The following is an 18,831-nucleotide window of genomic DNA, read 5'->3' on the forward strand; positions in this document are numbered from 1 at the left end:
AGTTTGGCCGACATTTATTTTTTACCGATACCACGAAACAAAAATTTCGTCCTTGGTAAAGGACTTTCGAAACATGAATTACTATAAGAAAACCGCAAAGAGACAGTAATAGTTAACTTCCTTAATATTTATCTCCGTTAAACACGTACAAAAAATTATTATTACCATCAACTTCCGTGAAACAAGACGACTAACCAATACAATAAAAACAAGAAATCAGAACTTCCGAATTAAAAAATATATTCTTTAATATTGTTACATGTTGGTACATTTGGTTACATGTTGGCGCAAAATTTCCGTACCAGTGTTGGATCTGCTGCCGTCATGAACTTTACTTGTTGCAATAATGAATCGGTCAGTTCTAAAACAAATTGCAATCTGCAATCGTGAACAAAATGTAATAAAAGAGGCTGAAAAACATGTCAAAATTGCTGATTTGGTCCGTTTTTCCTCTTGCAGCCTTACTACTTTAAATTGATTCGTGTCGGCAAAACAAGCGTGATTTTATTTACCTGAATACTCTGTTCACATGTCGGCCCGGATGTGAATTAGATAGGCTCCCCTTGCAATGTTGCTTTATACTGTGTAAATTATTTCAACCAAGCGGGTATATTTCGGGTATCCCGAGAAAACATTGAAGTGGGGAAAGGAGAATTTTGCCATGAGTTTCATTTTGGCTGCGATTAAGGTAAAACTAATGTAGTTTGAAATTCTCGAAAATTTTGGAAGCTTTTTAACGCGCGGTTCGGGGCTGCTATTATTCTTTTTAGCAAGAAATTCGCTAAAAGCAGTCTGCTCGTCGCGCAATCAAATCTTTTACGCGCTTTCTTAAACAGCTATTTAATGGAAATGTCCAAAGCTGTTCACGTGATGTGAACACAAAAATTTCTACAATCCTGTTTATAAATACTTAGAAAATGGCAGTTTATTGGCCATATTTCGAAATGACGAAACAGCATCTCTTGTCAAATTCTTCGAAGCCGAAAAGCTGCAAGAGTTATGCTTTAGCAGATGTGTAGGATCGGCGAGGAACGTTGCACTCCCTGTGATTTTCGAATTGTGGAACAAACTATAAAACCGAGAAAATAACCCGTGCTGACGTCAGCAAGAATTGTCGCAGTTTGAGATATCGGATTTAACCAAATAACCTAAAATACTAAGTACTGTGTCTGACGTCCGAAAACTGTTCTGAAAATTGACAAGTGTGCAATAGCGTCTACGTCATAGAAAGCCTATGTTGGTCACAAGAAAACAACTCTATGAAATTACCTTTTGTCATCCATCTTTTTTCACGGTAATACTTCATCATCGTTTCATATTCTTGATCGTTGTAATATGGGACTTCAACTGCTGTGTAATCACCCAAACCATGCAATACCTGAGGATGTCACGAGATAATGTGAGTATAATACACATACATTGGATTGGGACAACAGAAATGATACAGAATAGTTCATTATAAGGAAAATGCGAGTGAATGTAAAAAAAAAGAAAAAAAAGGACCAGCCTATCTTAACAATAAATAAGATAGGGTGGTAAAAAAGTAAATCTGGACAGCCACTAGATTTATGAGATGATTTTGAAATTTTCGCGGTCGGAAAATTTGCGACAAAAACTCTCGCTAATTGTCATTTCGGCACGAATTTCGCGTAAAAAACTTTCGGGAAAATCAAAAATCACTTTATTGCAAGGGGAAATATTTCAAGAATGGCAACAATCCTCTTTTCCTCCTTCTGTTCTCTTATTATTAGTAATTAAAAGTCTTCATCCATTATCGGGATATCCAAGAAATGTTCGCAGAAAAATATCATTGTAGTTGATTATTAAAGAAGAAATGCATTACTAACTTTGATATGTCCCCGTTTTTTCATTATGGTAAAAAAAAATTCACTAAACAAAATCAATGACTTTGCGTGCTTTTTTGATTTATTACTTCCAAAGGCGTAAATTTCGCGAAAATGATAATAAACGCGAAAGTTTTTATCCTACGAATGTTTCTACCTCTAAAAAATAAATCCTAAGTTCGGGGCTGTAATAAGCCTTTTAGTTTTCACGTGATCCATTTGTAAGAAAGAGAAATTATGCTAGCGACACGTTGCAAACAAAAGAAAATGCAACACCATGCATCCAACATCCTACTTAAAGTACTGATACATTGCATAAAGGGACAAAGGTATTTTAAAACTCAGTATCTTCGTGCCATATCTTTAGGTGAAGTTGTTAAATGGTGGGAATTTGAAACATATGAAACAAACGAGAAAAAAATAGCTGCAATATCAAAAATTAGAAGAATTGAGATTGACTAGTCGTTAGCCCGTGGAAAATCCACGGGTTCGCCCGTCCTTTTTATACCGCATTGCGTGCTTCTCGCTATTGCGCAATTAAGCTACCATTTTGCGTGACAGACAGACAGAGACAGATAGATAGACAGACAGACGTATACGGGTTTTATAATATAGATAATAGCTACGATAATAAGGAAGGAATAGCAATCACAGGGTCCTTCCTTTTGCCCGATAGTCATTTTTTTCGTAGGCGTGGACAAACGGCAAAAAATACCTCAGTAGTAACTTACTTCATCTGGCAATATCTCGTTAACTTCGTATCCAGCCTTTTTGACTAAATAATGCGAGGATTGGGACATTGCCATAACATATGCTCCGTTTGGCTAAAAGAGACAAAATTACATTTCAAGAAACTAAATCACGATATGAAGGGCCGTGGCGAGATTATTTTTTTCAGCTTTATTTTTAAATATGCCTAGTTTGCACGCAGCGCCATTTTTCTTGACATGTGCCCTGGGTGGACCGTGAGATGGGTGGACCGTGATATGACTTGTTGACTGTGTCTTTACCTTTCGTCATTTTTTCATCATTTTTTTTCCATAGAATTTGCCATAGCAGGCATAAAAAGGATTCTAAAAGTGTTGTGACGTCAACATTTTCATATTCGGTCGCCTTGATACTGTTTTAAATTTTTATCACCGAAATACCGTTTTTAGGTTAAAATTGGTTTAAAATTATAAAGGCTTCGTTTTCGATAAAGTTTGGTATACAAAAAAAGGATGTTAAAATGATATTCAAAACGTTGATTTTGTGTCACATACCATTTAAGGCTGAATGGATATTTTTTCGTCCTTAATAAGTAAACAACAATTTTCTTATTAGGTGAAAATTAACGTGGTAATTTATCGTATTGTATTTACTATTTTTTTTTTGTATTTACACTGACTTGTATATTTTTCTGAAGGTGTATTTTCTTGCTTTCCCTGACTTTTTCAGGTTTCCCAAATTCCCAAATTTTCTTAAAAAACAACTAATTTTTCTCATTCGATGGAACTGTATTATTTCCATGACCAAAATCAACAAAAACATGTTAGCATAAATAAAAAAACATCAATTTATGGCTTTATCTGCATTGTATTTTATATATTATATATATTTTAATAATCACAATAATCAATAACAATAATCTATAATCATTAAGAAAAAATACGCAGATAAAGACATAAATTGATGTAATTTCTTATTTTCTAGCATTGGTGATGACTTTAAAAATGCGAACATAAACTTTTAAAACAATATACACAACTAGCTGATAAGCCTGTAGAAATTCCCATCAATTTAAACCATCGGGAGAATCCACGGGTATTTACAGCTACTCTAATAGTAGAAACCCTCTCTTTTCCCAGACGGGAAGTTGGGTACTATGTCAGCAAAAAATTCAACTTACAAGAGAATATTCCGGTTTTAACAGTTTCGTGAAATGGCGAATCAAAGATAGTTCTTCCAGATTCACCTAAACCAATAAGAAGCATTCGAATTTTAGCCAATCAATTTTGCGCATTATCTGGGCCGCAGGTTTATATTGTTTACATGATACAATATTTCATTACACTGTAATAAATGTATGCTACAGCATTGTACTAATCTGCATAGACGTTTTACAAAATCAGTGGCTTACCAATCTTCCATTTAATTTGTGTGATGTCTTTCCGAAGAAACTATTAAAGCCATCAACCGCATACAACACTTTAAGACTAAAAAAGGAATAATTCGGTAACAATGTACGCCATCTGGTAAAGTTTTATTCTTAGATTAACTTAACTGCATCAAAACCATCTTACAGGCTTAAAAAATGCATGGATTCTATATAAAAGTCGGCGTAGGACCGGGAAAGTTAAGGTGTCATTTAGATTTGACTGAATTTTTATGGGAGAAAAAAGATTGTACTAACAACCTGAATACATCATAAAGCATGCTTCACCTTGTATTCTGCTGAATTTCTTTTAATATAACACCAACAGCATCAGTGGAGAACATGCTTCGGCCAACGCCCTATAAAAAAAACAACCCTATTATACTTTCCTGGTAATATACAATTAACAGTACATGGTATAAATTATACAAAAATTTAAAGCACCTATATGATGTCTTATAAATTCAAGGTCCTTTAACCTGAGACTGACCATTCAGTTTATGTTGTTAAGCACATGCACCGCTCATAAGCAAAAAAATTAGGTTTTAAAACTAGAGAAGCACATTTTACGGAACCAACCCTTTTTCCCAAAAAAATGTCGGTTGTTTATCAAAAAGAAAATGTGATCTGCTGACAGTGTAAAGAAGAATGTCAAAATTTGAAAGTTGAGTTTTAAACTTCTTGGAAGAGAGAGATTTAGAGGACCAAAATATAACGTATGAATCTGGTAACAGAGGTCATTTTTCTTTTTTTGAGCTGATCCAACTGACCTTTCAAACTACACTTAATTTTTAAAACGATAACCTAACAAGCCAACAAAAGTTGAGTATATCTAAAGCACACCTCCAACGCAAACTTTAGGAGCTTATTACCTAACTTTGGCAAAAAAGAAACCTTTTAATGAAGAAAGAGGAATGACATTTCAAAATAAAAGAACAATAATTTGTTGATGCCTTTTTCAAGCAGATTATACCATGTTCTATAATTCATTATTTACCTGTTCTACAACGTGTAACAATGGCTGGTCTTTGTCTGTACTTTCTCTTTTTCCCCATTTATACACTTGAGTTGTTTTAGTCTGAAACATACCAGAACGTTAATGTTAACGTAAGAAGTAAATATATTTTAGAAGTAATTCTACTGATAACGACTGACAAAATAAAAAATCAGGTTCTCCCCATATATGTAAGCATTACTTTATCATAAAAAGCCTCAATGTTATTCCTAAATAGTCAGCAACAGTGGTAAATGCTGTCACATTTATAACAGTAATTGTCATTGTGAAAATAGAGGTTAGAATCTTTTTCTATAACGTCAATACCAGAGAATAGTGATTTGATTAGATTGGATAGCTAGCGTCAGGGAATGCTGCTTAAAAGTTAATTTCAAAAGATTCTGCAAGGGGAAGACATTAGGTAGCCCCTTAGAAATAGATAATTGTAAAGGTTCCTTTGCCTAACCTCTTCCAGAAATTTTGGGTTCATGTTTCGAAATTGATTTAACCACAACATTGCTTCTTCCGGTTGATCCACACGTGCAGTCCTCCATTGTGATTCTTGGATAGGCGTTCTACCTTGACGATCGATAAAGTGAAAACCTAAATAAATATTGATTAAGAAATAGTGTGTTAAAAATTGAATCTTTAAAAATTTTTGTTAATGAATACCAGATAAATAAGTGCTGAAAAAAAGCAACACAAACGAAAATTTTCTAAACCATATCGGCAACATGGATAGTTACCTCCTTTTTAGTTTAGCGCCCTATCTCAAAAAAGCAGCTAAAAGTGCCTCCACTTAAGGAAATCTTTATTTACGAAAAATTTCAGACAGACAGACTAAAAAAAATTGAACATAGTGTTAATTCAACAATTTGCACTTATTTTAACTTTCACTTTATAACATAAAATCGTATTAACCAATCATATTTCAGACCACATAGTTTTCTAATTAGCTCCATTCTAGGGAAAAAAATACAGCCTATAATCATTGCACAATAAAATCTTAATCAATACCATTTGGTACATGCAGTACAACCCAGTCTTTGAGTAAACAATATTGAATGATGTGGAGGAGAGACAAGCTCTTCCCACTACCTACAGGACCATCTTGTTGTTGTTAAGAAAAATAATACACGGCGTCAAAGATACATTGATATCAAAACCGGTCACGTAATCGAGCATATCTCTAGAGTAGTTTCAAATAAAAAATGCTACAATACTAACATCACACTGGTGAAAGGCAAGCCCGTTTGAACAGTTAATAAGAAAAGATACAGAGCAAAATCTTTGGTGGAGGGTGTAATTTCGATTCTTGAAATATTTTTAAAATACTAAGCGACGGTTTACGGAGAATTATACCACTTTCTCGAACTATGTCGGACTGAAATGAAAAGAAACAAAGATTCTTAAATATCCTGGAGTGAATTCTGATGTTGAAAGATTTTTTTTGTGTTAATTAAGATTTTTTTGTGTTAATAAGTTGCCATAAAAAACTTTTTGTTGTTGCTTAATAGCACCCTTATGGTTTAAATTTTAACATAGCGGTAAAGAGAATTTATAAGTTTGGTTGAAAGCTTGATGAAAAATGTAAACCATTAACAATAATTCCTAGTTGGGCAAAAATACAAGGTTGAGCTTCTATGTCTTAGATTTACAGCAAAATGATTTCAGTGTTTTTAATGGAAAATAGCATAAATAAAATCTTTATTCCTTATTAAAGTACTTTCCTAAAATGAACTTTTTGATGGAATATATTACATAAAACAAAGAATTTGTGTTAATGTCACTTCATTGCCGCAAAATTAGATTTTAAAATTTTTTCTTTCTTCCAGTTCAAATATTGTGGGAAAATTTTTAAAACACATCTTTGGTGTTTTGAAATTAAATCCTATAACACTGTTTAAAGCAGAATCAAGAGACAAACCTGATATATATTTTAATCCTAGTTCTGCATTTCTTATTTTTGAAAATCCTTTTGGACAGGTCAAATTTAGGGACCATCTAAAAATGGAGCAATTTATACTGTTTGCACACTATGAAATTTTGAAGTCTTAGAGTGAATTACACATACTTTAAATTTATTGCATTATATTATAATACCCGTATGCGTCTGTCTGTCACCCAAAATGGTACTGCAAGTAGTGAGACGCACCCAATACGGTATACAAATGACAGGCGAACCTGTGGATTATTCCTTGGGTTAAGGACTAGTACATAATATTTATAGAACCTGTGAGTTTAAACTAAACACTAGGCTGCTTACAAATTCTTTAAATTGTAATGGGACAGCATGTTGTAATCTGCCTTGTACTTCATTATTCGGTATGATATATAACTTGGAGTAGTCTTCCATTGTGTGTTGAGTCTAAAAAAGGATTTTGATTTTATGGAAATTACCATATATATATATACGAAACATTGTGAAACTTGGAGGTTGTATTCAAAAGTAAAGTTGAAAAACTTTTTGGTTAATTTCATTGCATCTACTTTAACTGAAATAAATACACTATTTTAAAAAGTTGAATGTGTAATAATTACAGGTAATTTAACACTCTACTACAAGGTCTAATATCCTTAATTCTTTTTTCTTTTTTCTGTGCCTAAGTTACCTAAAAGACATATATTTAACTAATACATATAAAAACATAAAAAATTATCAGAAAAATATTTCCCTATCACTGACTAAGACAATTTATGTCGAAAGTGAGACTCTTTTCAAATCAGACATATAAATTTCTTGACACACATACTGAGCACTTAAACAATGTTCTACAAATAAAAATGACTTAAAATTCAGTGATTTTAGCATTTTCACTAATAAAATACAAAAATCCATATTGCTTATAGTTAATTAATGTTCTAAAATAATAAAATTCACTACGTACAGGGTCGTTTTTACAAATATGATATGGTATTTCATTGGGTGCTTTTTCAGTAATTTCAGTTGAAGCATTCAAGCATCGCTTCCATGAGCGCAACTAAAATCAACAAAATATCAAAACTGGTAACATGTTATGTGATAGGGTAAAATACGAAGTTTCGTACAACAATAACAATACTTAAATAAAATGACAATATCTAGACCTATAAACGAATCTTTTGGTATTAGTACACTATGACAGCCTTTATAATTTATGTCGCAGCAATTGCCAATGCTAACATGCCTTCATTTACATGCCTGTTCTGTTAACACGTCGACATGCAAAAAATCTACGATGCAACCGAATTTGAATTACAACGGCTGCAATGGGGACTCCAACTCCTAACTTATATTCAACTCTTAGGCTTTGAAGAAGCATTTTGTGAAACCCATAAAGCTAATTCTGATCATACATTAAATTATCAGATAAAACAGCTGGTTAGAAATTACTAAATTAACACTACCAATGTGAAATTGCATTTGACATAACATTTATTCAGGGGCCAGCGTATTTTAATCGTATTTAACCTTCCTATAATTGTGTGGATATACTGACCTGTTTTTGAAATGTTTTATGTAATTGTGTTGCATTTCGGTTTAGACATTTAGTACAATGCATCCTAAGAAACAAGAAAATGGTTACAGCACAAGTAATGGTAACGATACAAAAAGTTAAACAAATAAACAGTCTGTTACCTTTTTAAATTCTTTTAGAGTTGCAGATATATGAAATTTGAAAGTATTTGTGTGATCTTATCAGCTAAAATATATGATTGTAAAAAAAGGATAATGAATATATTCAACACAGTTCTTTTGCTTCTAAACTCTTCTAGATAATGTGTAGTTGTCATAAAAACAATCTCCTTACAAATCAAAATAAATTAGTAAAAAGATGGCTTGTGTTTTTAAACACTCCATAACTTTTCCTGATTTTAGTCTCTACAAAACAATTTAATGGACATAAAACTGTGGTTTAAAAAGTTTTTAAATGAGATTTTAAAGTTAAATGTGCAATGTGTTAGTAGCACAAAACTGGCTTAAGCCACAAAAAAATGAAACCCGTAATTAACAAAGATCGATATTAAGGTTTAAAGGCATAGAAAAATGTTAAATAAATTTTCAACAATTTTATTACACATTTTGTGAATTTTCAGTTATAGAGAAGAACTAGAAAATGTTTCAAACAAGTAAACTTAAGGTTCTTTCAAAAAATAAAAACATTGCATCGTTGCATTGTGTTCTCTAGGATCCACTTATCTTTGACAGATTGTACAAGAGACTTTGGTACACTTAAATCACAGTGCTAATGCTCAAGATTTAAGTTAACACCACACTAACGTTTCTGTGTTTTATACTTCAACTACAGATAAAACATAGCGAGAACCAAACTTCATCAAATAAACTGAAATTCCTTGAAACTGTCTATTTTTGAGGGGATGCATTTCTTAATCTCTATTTTCCCTTTTTCAAAACAACCTAAAACAATATAACCTCCTGTTCTATAAAGGGCACAACCATACATATTGTTTAATATTAGGATCTTGATGACCAATAAACTTGTTTGATGATTAACTCCATATGAATTAAAAACTTATTACATAAATGTTATGTTGGACGTAATAGGCAAGTTTAAGACATTTACGTACTTTGAAAATTGTAAAGAGTGTCCATTCAATATTAACTTCTTATTTTTCTGTTTTCTCAAAATTTTTGTGATTTTACACTTGCCGTAAAAAATGTAAACTGTTCTGAAATTTAATGATTGTAAATATCTTGGAAAATAATTGCAATTGTCTGAACATGTTGAAGAAATATTTTTGATTTGTTAATTTTCGGAAAATTTATGACTTTCCTAACATTTCTTACAAATTCATAGAGTGAACATTCTGAGTAATCGTAAAAAAATTTAAAATTATATATAGAAGGAGTACACTTTGTTTTCCATGTAAAATATACAATGTATTATACTTTTCATAATAGATTTAAAGTGTTTATCAGAACACCAACCAAAAGTTCCAAGTGAAGGTTATGGAAATATATTATCACAAATTTTTAATTGGTCATCAGGGAAGCAGACAGATTAGGGTCATTAGAAGATACAGTCTTGTTATAAAGATTTTTTAAAATTTAGTAAGACAGTAACTTGTGAAGTACTGACAGAAGGAAGAATACTGAAAGAAGGGGGAGTACTGACAAAAGTTTGTCAGGCCTAAAAGTAAACTCCAAAGAATATACCGTCAGATGTCGTTATAAAAAGCCGTTAAGAAACATTGTATAAACCACTACGTAAAATTTCTTTATAATTCTATCGAATAAATTTAAAATTAAAAAAAATTCCTATACATAGATAAACAAATTACATAAACTATACAAACCAAACCGTTGTATCATCTATAAAACGGCTAAAATTTGCGAAGGATTGAACGCTAGCGAAAAAAAAACAGCTAGCATTTGTAAAGAATTAAATGGTAGCCAAATCGACTGCAATTTGCGAAGGATTGAACACTAGCGAAAAAAAAGACAATAAATACCTTAAAAAACATCAAAAATATTACCCACATTTAATTAAACTAGAACTATAAACTGGTCAAACTTTTTACCCAAATATGGACTCCTGTATGATAGTTACCACACATAATAAGTAAGGACATGAAATGAACCATACAGCTAGCAGAATACAATTTGAAAAAAAAAAAACACCTGAACGCTACATTTTGTTACATTGGTTTTGTCATAGGGCAAGATTGGGTCTCCACTTTTTGTTTTCGTTGCTATAAAACGATTTTTTTCTAATAAAAGTGACACATTAGATTAACATATTTGGCTTTTAAAGAAGAATATATACTTTAGACTTGTATGCAATCGCAATGAAACGTTTGGCTCTCTTTAAAATTTTCCAAATTTTAAAGTACTTCCAATCGCATAATTAAAAAAAGCAACTCTGATTTTATATCCTTTAAAAAATGCCAGCAATAGCTTTCCTTGTTGTTAACAATCATTCAATAGGAGCTAAAAACATTGTTTTTAACCAATACACTTCCTTTTTTAAATAATATGCTTTACAAGAATTAGAGGATGGGATTTCAGGTTATTGTTAAAAATAATGAGAATAAGGACCCCTATGGTAAGAATTTTGATATTCTTGTGACATATTTTTTTGTTTATCCATACCAACCTTGGTGATTTAGCGTAATATCCTGCTTATAAACCCACTGATGTAATGCCCATTCACATAATAGCCAATTTTTTTTCACAATGTTTTCCGCCTGTGAAAAAGAAAATATAAAATTTAAAATTGTATGCTGACATTCCCTTTTTTTATTTTTTTCTAACAATTTTTTTTCAACGTTTTTCTTTACATAAAGACTATGTATACTAGCTCTCTACACTGCTCTCGGTACCCGTACTCTAACGAAGCAGCTCCAACATTTTCTGTTAAAAGGCAAGCAACTTTCCATTAGATCGTCATCATCGTCTAATTAAAGTATTTTGTATCTCGCTGTTAGAAATCTTTCTTAAACATTTACAGATATATAAAGGGTTCCTGTTTCACAACTGTAACACTCCAGCTGCAAACGTATAAGCCAACTCGGTTATCAGTCTACAACAAAAGAGCCTTTCATGTCAGATCAAGCCACTGCTAATACACAGGATTTTCTAGTTTTGATAAATCATTGTTTTGCCATAAAGTTTAAATTGTAAATTCATGTCTCCATGTTGTACCTGATTCTTTTTTATTTATTTATTCGTTTATTTTAAACAACATTACGTGTTATTAAATATATATAGTCTCCTCGCTTTGTTCCTCCATACAGCTAACTAGAATTACATTAACACAAAAACAAAATCATAAAATCTATAAGTAAACAATAAAAGATGATAGAAAAATTTACCAACACAGCTGGTACATAATTTATTGACCTTAAGCAAGTTAAACAAGAGAAGCTAAAAACAGCCATAAAAAAATCTATATTATACATATATACATTCTTTTATAAGAAACATAATTTGGGGATTTTCTGAATATTTATAGAGTCAAACCTCTGCTTAACACCTTGAAAATACTGGTAAAAGTTCCGTCAATTTTTAAATTTTTCTAATATACTTTTTACAGAATCACAAAATACCTATAATTTTAGTCTTAATTTCTTAAAATTGTGTTTCTTATACGAAAATGTGTATGGTTACGAATCCGAGAGTAAAACAGTTTCAGAGCTATCTGCTTGCATCATAAGGGAAGCTAATATTGGATTGGTAGCAACAACATGAATAGGCAAGTCCCAAAGCATCAGTTCAGTTTTTAATGTTGACGGTATTGATAAGTTCATTTGGTTTTCTTCTGCATTTGTTTTTAAAGTTGATTTTTCCATGGTTTTATCTTTCATTTCTATTGTAAATTCAAAATGTAACCTCCATCGCACAGAAACTAAAGAAAGAAAATATTAATAATTAATAAAAAAATAAGGTATTGTTAATATTGGTAAAAACAGATTGTGAATTACAATCTTACTTTAATAACCTAGGTTCGTCACTCACAGAAAATGGTGTATGAGTATTAATACACCTCCTTTCTGAATTAAATTTATTCACAATACGTGATGTGTTATTTGCCTGCATGCTTTGTTAACACGTTGGTATTTGCATCGACAATTGCTGATTACTGATGTATATTAGAAAGGCTGATGCAGATACGTTCTACAGACTAAACATTGTCGTAAATTCCCTTGATTGACTTGAGCCCACTTTTTAATATACCAGTATCACCTTAAAAGAATATAGCCATCCCTGCTACTATAGATAAAGCGAAACAGGAAGTCAACACTTGTGTGGTGAGCAGTGTGTTTATGTATGTATGTAATTCTGGTTGCAATAATAAGTTGTTTTACTTTAAAACATTGCATTAACAAAATTGTGATTTTGGGTGCAAATTTATCAATTTATAATTTGTCGCTTTAATTTGTGTACAAGTCAAACACAATAAAATCATTAAAATCATTTAAAAATTTTGAAGTGAGACATCTAAAGATTCTTGTTATATATTTAAAAAAAAATGCTTTTTTTGACACACTTGCTTTCATTCAAAACTTTGCGTATTGAATGTCAAAAACAGTAAGCTCACCTATTTTATGCGTAAATTCAGGTGTAGCGGTGACTGGTATAGGTAATAAAAAGTTTGTTTTTGTTGTGTGATAACAACACTCTTCGTGACGACACAACGTTATGTAATGTACAAAATTCGATGAAGAAGGTTGTAGTAAACAACTTTTTGATATCGTTTCCTCTACTTGTAAAGACACCGTAAACTAAAAAAAGAGAAAGATTAGATGCTAACAAAGATATGCATTAAAATAAAAGATGTTTTAAATGAAAGTTCTCTTGTCCTATTATAATAACTGTTTCAAATGTGTTTTACAAAAATAATGAACTAATGAGACAGAAGCCTTATAGGATGTTATCATCTTTTTTTTTTAATTGGATATTTAAGCAATCCTGTGAAAACGTTCAGTAAAATATCTTAAAATTTATGCATCAAAAGATCTAGTTGCAGAAAACAAAAAATCAGATTTTTTTAACTATAGCAGTATAGTATAGTATTGATTTAAAATAACTCTCATTGCAGCCACGCTAATTAGTATTGAAAATCAGGAAGTATTAATGGTGATACGGAAGAGAAAAAAAGTATTGCTGACAATATATTGTCAAAGCAATTTCAAATAATAAAATCAATGAGGAATCTTGTAGTGATACATCTGAAATTTTTTTTATATATTTTAAAAAGAGCCATGTTTGGTTTTTTACACACCCGCTGTTATTTTAAAACTGTGAGCTTATAACAGCATGCTAAAATATTTGCTGCTGAATTACAGGGAAATGTCTGGTTGAATTATATTGGTGACAACTTTCTTGTTTCTAAACACAAGGCGGTAATGCTTCAAATTAAAGACAAATAAAACTTTCGTTAACCAACACAGATGTAATAATACACAATTGTATAACCAATTACCTTTATACATGACACTTCCGAGCCAGTTAAATCAAATGTTCCTAATACATCTTCACCAAGACGGTAATAATGCTTGGATAAACAAAATTTTCCAACACAACCACTAGTACTGGCAATATTATAAGTATCTAGACAAAGTAAAATCAAATTTAAAACCAAAGAACCAAAAATGTTAAAGTTTACAGAAAAGTTTAATTAACTGTTGTGGTTAACATTATATAAATTATCCAGTTTTAATTGCATTACATACATTTTTAACTTGTTAAGGTAACATCACCCTTTGCATAGAGGGTAAAGTCTAACAACTACAATCCAGTAGTTTATTTTCAAATAAAAATTGAAACTTAACCAAAACCTTATGAGAATGACAAAAACCTACTTAAATTTCTTTTCACAGTCAAGGTGGTTAGTGTGTCCATGGCTGCATCTAATAATGAATATGACTCTAATAAATCTTCCTCTAAGAATGGATTTGTGTCTGACTGTTCTTTTTTTGGTGATAAAGTAGGTTCATCTGATTCTTGTTGTTCTGACGAATGGCGTTTAATTGATTTAAATATACCTAAACAATGTTGCAGATCAGTTCAGTGCAAAAACAATGCTTCTTTAAAAAAGCGATAAAAAAACAATTTTACTAGAAATTTGTGTAACAAACACTGATGCTCAACAACTGACCCTTTCGAACCTAACTTATTTTTAAAATACTAGTTTAACCAGTTGCAAAAAAATTTGGTTTTTATTCTTTAGAGTAAACAATATATAAAAACAATATATCCCAGCACAGCTTTACAAGGTAATTACAAAAAGTTAATCGAACATGGCCAAAATAAAGCTTTTTAATCACATATTCCATTTGCTGTTCAACTTTGAATCCCTCTAGCCACTGAGTCTCATGCTCTTAATGCAATTACAATTACCATAAAATTCTTGTACATTATTTAAACATTCTTGATGTGTATGTAGAATTACAGTTTATTTTGAACAAACAAAGAGCTATTGAAAAATTTGACCAAAATGTATCACTATTATTATAGTATAAATAAAAAATTACCAACTTTTATACCTTTTAATTCAAAGAGTCGAAATGGTAGTCTAATTATGCATAAAGGTTGTCCAACTCTTCCTACACCAATACATATTTTGTATGAAAATTTGATATGCTGTCCTTTGTAAGAAGGAGGTACCTCACTTGGTAAAACATCTGAATATATAACTAAAAAAAATATTAAAGAAAATGAGATCTTTGCTATCACTGGGTGACCTATCGCTTTAAACCTTTGATGGTGTCATGAATTTATATGCAAAAATGTTTGAAGACCATTTAAGTATGCTTCAATAATAAAATATACTTGATAGCCACTAAATATTTTTTTGATCCCTGTAACAGAACCACTTACACTTTTTAGTTTCACCTTTTCGTAATTTTAAATCGCAAAACAAAACACTTGCTTCAGTTGTGAACAAACAATGACCTTTCTCACCTAAAATATAACAAACATAGTGGTATATTAAACAAGTAAAAAAATAGACCATGTTACTATACCATATTTTTTGGTATATAACCCGCACATTGTATAACCCGCACCCCAGCTTTTTTAGTGAGTTATAAACTAGATGCTATCACATAACCCGCACCTTTGTATAACCCGCATAAAATTTCAATCCATGCATTTTACCTACCTGCACCTCTGCATAACCCGAATCGTGTTCAGAAAAAAATTTAGCGTATTTTTACTTACTCTAATCATTTTATAAACGTGTGCGTGTGTTCTGTTTATTTTTCATGCTGGAGACAATTCAGGGACGTTTAAACTCGGGAACCCGAAACAGACAACGCTATTTTCTTTTTATTTGTAGACATTAGTTTTAGCCAATAACTCTTGCTCCCTGCGATTAAACAAACAAACTAAAAAACCATTCTATCAGGTTATAAACCTAAGTAAAATCTCTGTTTTTTATGTATATTTAAGTTTTCTTGGCATAAAATTTAACAACATAATAATTATCACGAATTGTCTGTAACAGCAATGTACGGAAAGTTCTTTTCTAATGTTTATAGAATTTTGTTATCTATTTATATCTCAGGAATCACAGTGTGCATAATAAAATGAATGGTGGCAATGAGGAGGAGATAGTTGTGTGTGTCTTAATTGTATTTTATATTTATTTTTGATATTTTTTGTGGCCACCTGTTGCTCGAAGGTAGCAAAGATAAAAAAAGAAAATTATTATCTATACTTTAATTTTAACATTTTTCTATATTTTCAACAAGAATAAATAATTAAGTCCTGGGCACTAGGTTGTTAAATACCTGTCAATTAAACCTAAAAAATGATACCTGCTGTATTGCACTATTACCAGAAGCAAACCATTTCAATGTGCTCAATGCGATTGCAAAGATAAAAACAGATTAAAATTACATTCAACACAAAAGAAAAATGATCTCTAGAATTGTGTTTCAGGGAGAACTAGTAATCTTAGTACTGGCAAGCAATAAAAAGTTAAAGCAATTTCACTGTGTGAAAAAAATTAAATCACATAGTTGAAGTAAGATTACGTAGATATAGAATAGCGCATGCAGTTAAATTAATGTACGCATTTTATCCTGTTGGTACTATTTTCTTCATTCAATGTATAAACTTTCAAAAAAAAGATAGAAAATATGAAAATTATCACAAAACCCGCACCACATTATAACCCGCACTAACGGGTCTCAAAAACTTCTCTTTTGAATCTATTGACGTTAGAAGCACTATTTATTAAAACTTTACACAAAAAATGGGTATTGCAATGCCTAACTTATTAATTTGTAGTATGTTTTTAGATTTTCTTGTGGTCATTTTTATGTTGCACGTTGCAGCTTACAGTTTTCTTAACCTGAGTTTACATTTTATTTCTTTAGCTGATGATAATTTTTCGCTAAATGAAACATTCAAATGATGTTAGTTGTTGCTTTAAAACTGGATAAATAATTTTTTAATCTTATTATTATCATTAGATAAAATTGTACACCATTATTTTGGGGTGATTTCCATCGCATTTAGTGTTTTAAATAACAAAATTTCTTCGGCATATATTTAAAAATATAACAATTATTTTTTGCACTTCGTTTCTCCAAAAGTGAATTAAGAACAAGAAAGTGATTCATGAAAACTAGCTCTCTTTTTTCAGTATAAAAGATGAACATGTTCCATCTTTTTGAAATGACTGATAGATAAATGTGTTTTTATCTATCAGTGATGTGTTAAGTTTAAACCTTCAGTTTTAACTGATAGTATATTTCAGCCTTAAGAGAAGACTCTGTTTAAATATTTTATTGAAAAAACATTTATTTAACAATCAATAAAATCTAATCAGCTTACCCATTACTGGTGAAAAACTTGTGTGTTGTTTCACATGATCTTGCTTTGAATGGTTATGAATTGATACAGGCAATCTCAACCTTCTCTCATTCACATCACAATGACAGTATATTTGGGCGCTGGCTAATGCTAACATTACTGACTCATCTTTTGACTTGACTTCCATATTTATTCCTCTATTCCAAGCTTCTGGTGCTATAACCCTTGTGTCAGACGCATGTCTACTGTGCCTACGCTTAACTTCGTTGTTTACATTTTTGTTATGCCCATGGTTGGTTATTTTAACCTCACAAGTTATCTTCTCTTCTGTGATAAAGACAGAGCGTTGTATAATTCTTGCACATATTTCAATCATTTTCTAAAAGTAAATGTTTAGTATTGCCATTTTACCTTAAAATCCAATTTATACCCAGTCGCATGTTTTATTATTACAGCAATTGGTAACTAGAACTGACTTATTGTAACTTTAACTAAGAAAATAGTTTTGTACCTTTTTTATGGTCACAATAAGGAAAATCTTCGACTTTTAAACAACTATAAAGCATGGACGTGGAAGTGACATTTTAGGTACAATTTTCTCTAGTCTAATGAGTCTTACGAAAAAAACCTGGTTCTCTGAGTATTACTGCAAAAAAACTGGCACTCTAATTTTTACGAAAAAAAACGGTTTTTTGAGTATCACTGCAAACAAAACCAGCACTTTAATTTTTACGAAAAAAAACCCGGTTCTCTAAGTATCGCTGCAAAAAATACGGCACTCTAATTTTTACAAAAAAACCCTGCACTTTAAGCTTCAAAATGCTTTCAGCTTAAAGCACCGATAGCTCTTATACGCCATTCACGTTGATTAGTTAGCAAAAAAACTGCATTGCTGGAATCCAGAAGGTGTAATACTTCATTCAGTTAACAAATATCATGTCAATTTCTTAAATATCGTCGCACATGCCATTTTCAAATTTACAGGTTCTATAAGCGATTTTGAGCTTAAAGAACACCGGTACTGGTGCACTAGCCACGTCCAAATAAATAGGACATTTGCCATATTATTTCCTTACTAAGATATATATATATAGCTATTAAAAAAAATTTTTTTAGTTAATTCTTAAAAGTGTTCAAAGGATACATTGAAAAGTAACAGAAATTCAAAACTTCAACTTCATAGATTTTGCTTATCACTTTAAAGAGCACCATTTTGACAAATACTGAAAATGCGGGTCCCCCCACCCCTAAGAAAAGAAGGGAGGCGGGATTCAAGTTATAGCATTCTCATGAGAGCATTTCCACGTGATACTGTCTAAAGAAGACTACTAGCTAGCTAAGCTCTATTTTTGTTATACAAGTTCAAGAGGAATATCTCCTGGCCGTTGCTTTCTATTGTATTTAGCGACCGTCCACCAAAACTTAAGGCCCCACAGTCAGAAAACTGTAAGCATACCCCAAATGAGGGAAATAATCGCTGCAGTGCTTGAAAATTAGCTACATTGAGTTATTTTTATACGATACGACGAGCAAGCAAGAAATTCTTTGCACCTTTGACGCCATGTTGCTGCTGTGTTATGATCACTTTACC

The 18,831-nt window shown here is 31.3% G+C and overlaps 3 protein-coding genes across 5 annotated transcripts in view; 1 reads left to right on the forward strand and 2 right to left on the reverse strand.

Moving 5' to 3' along the window:
* Positions 1-223: 223 nt before the first annotated feature.
* Positions 224-8,876, reverse strand: LOC130642207 (28S ribosomal protein S29, mitochondrial-like). Of its 3 annotated transcripts, none has more exons than XM_057449295.1 (14): positions 8,592-8,875; positions 8,452-8,515; positions 7,861-7,953; positions 7,239-7,340; positions 6,251-6,356; positions 5,990-6,082; positions 5,439-5,575; positions 4,976-5,056; positions 4,267-4,337; positions 3,964-4,039; positions 3,733-3,798; positions 2,576-2,668; positions 1,270-1,378; positions 224-361 (listed from the first exon to the last, which is right to left on the reverse strand). In XM_057449295.1, the coding sequence occupies exons 2-14, from the start codon at positions 8,512-8,514 to the stop codon at positions 276-278; spliced, it is 1,176 nt and encodes a 391-aa protein (XP_057305278.1). In that variant the 5' UTR covers position 8,515; positions 8,592-8,875; the 3' UTR covers positions 224-275. The 3 variants fall into 3 exon arrangements, with proteins under 3 accessions (XP_057305278.1, XP_057305294.1, XP_057305287.1); XM_057449311.1 differs by having other exon boundaries at positions 224-378; positions 8,592-8,874; XM_057449304.1 differs by lacking the exon at positions 224-361 and adding an exon at positions 428-1,069 and having other exon boundaries at positions 8,592-8,876.
* Positions 8,877-10,137: 1,261 nt separating this feature from the next.
* Positions 10,138-18,786, reverse strand: LOC130642196 (RAB6A-GEF complex partner protein 2-like). The gene is made up of 8 exons (XM_057449286.1): positions 18,697-18,786; positions 17,262-17,619; positions 15,297-15,380; positions 14,963-15,112; positions 14,279-14,461; positions 13,900-14,027; positions 13,015-13,198; positions 10,138-12,321 (listed from the first exon to the last, which is right to left on the reverse strand). Exons 2-8 carry the CDS (start codon positions 17,614-17,616, stop codon positions 12,080-12,082), a joined length of 1,326 nt encoding a protein of 441 aa, XP_057305269.1. The 5' UTR covers positions 17,617-17,619; positions 18,697-18,786; the 3' UTR covers positions 10,138-12,079.
* LOC130642132 (chromatin assembly factor 1 subunit A-B-like) overlaps positions 16,782-18,831 on the forward strand; it is a 100,990-nt gene continuing 98,940 nt past the window's right edge. The window contains exon 1 of the mRNA XM_057449226.1: positions 16,782-16,785. The gene's annotated coding sequence lies outside the window, so the exon portion shown is untranslated. The remainder of the gene's footprint in view (positions 16,786-18,831) is intronic.

Source organism: Hydractinia symbiolongicarpus, chromosome 1, assembly GCF_029227915.1.
Source record: "Hydractinia symbiolongicarpus strain clone_291-10 chromosome 1, HSymV2.1, whole genome shotgun sequence".
NCBI classification, from domain to species: domain Eukaryota; kingdom Metazoa; phylum Cnidaria; class Hydrozoa; order Anthoathecata; family Hydractiniidae; genus Hydractinia; species Hydractinia symbiolongicarpus.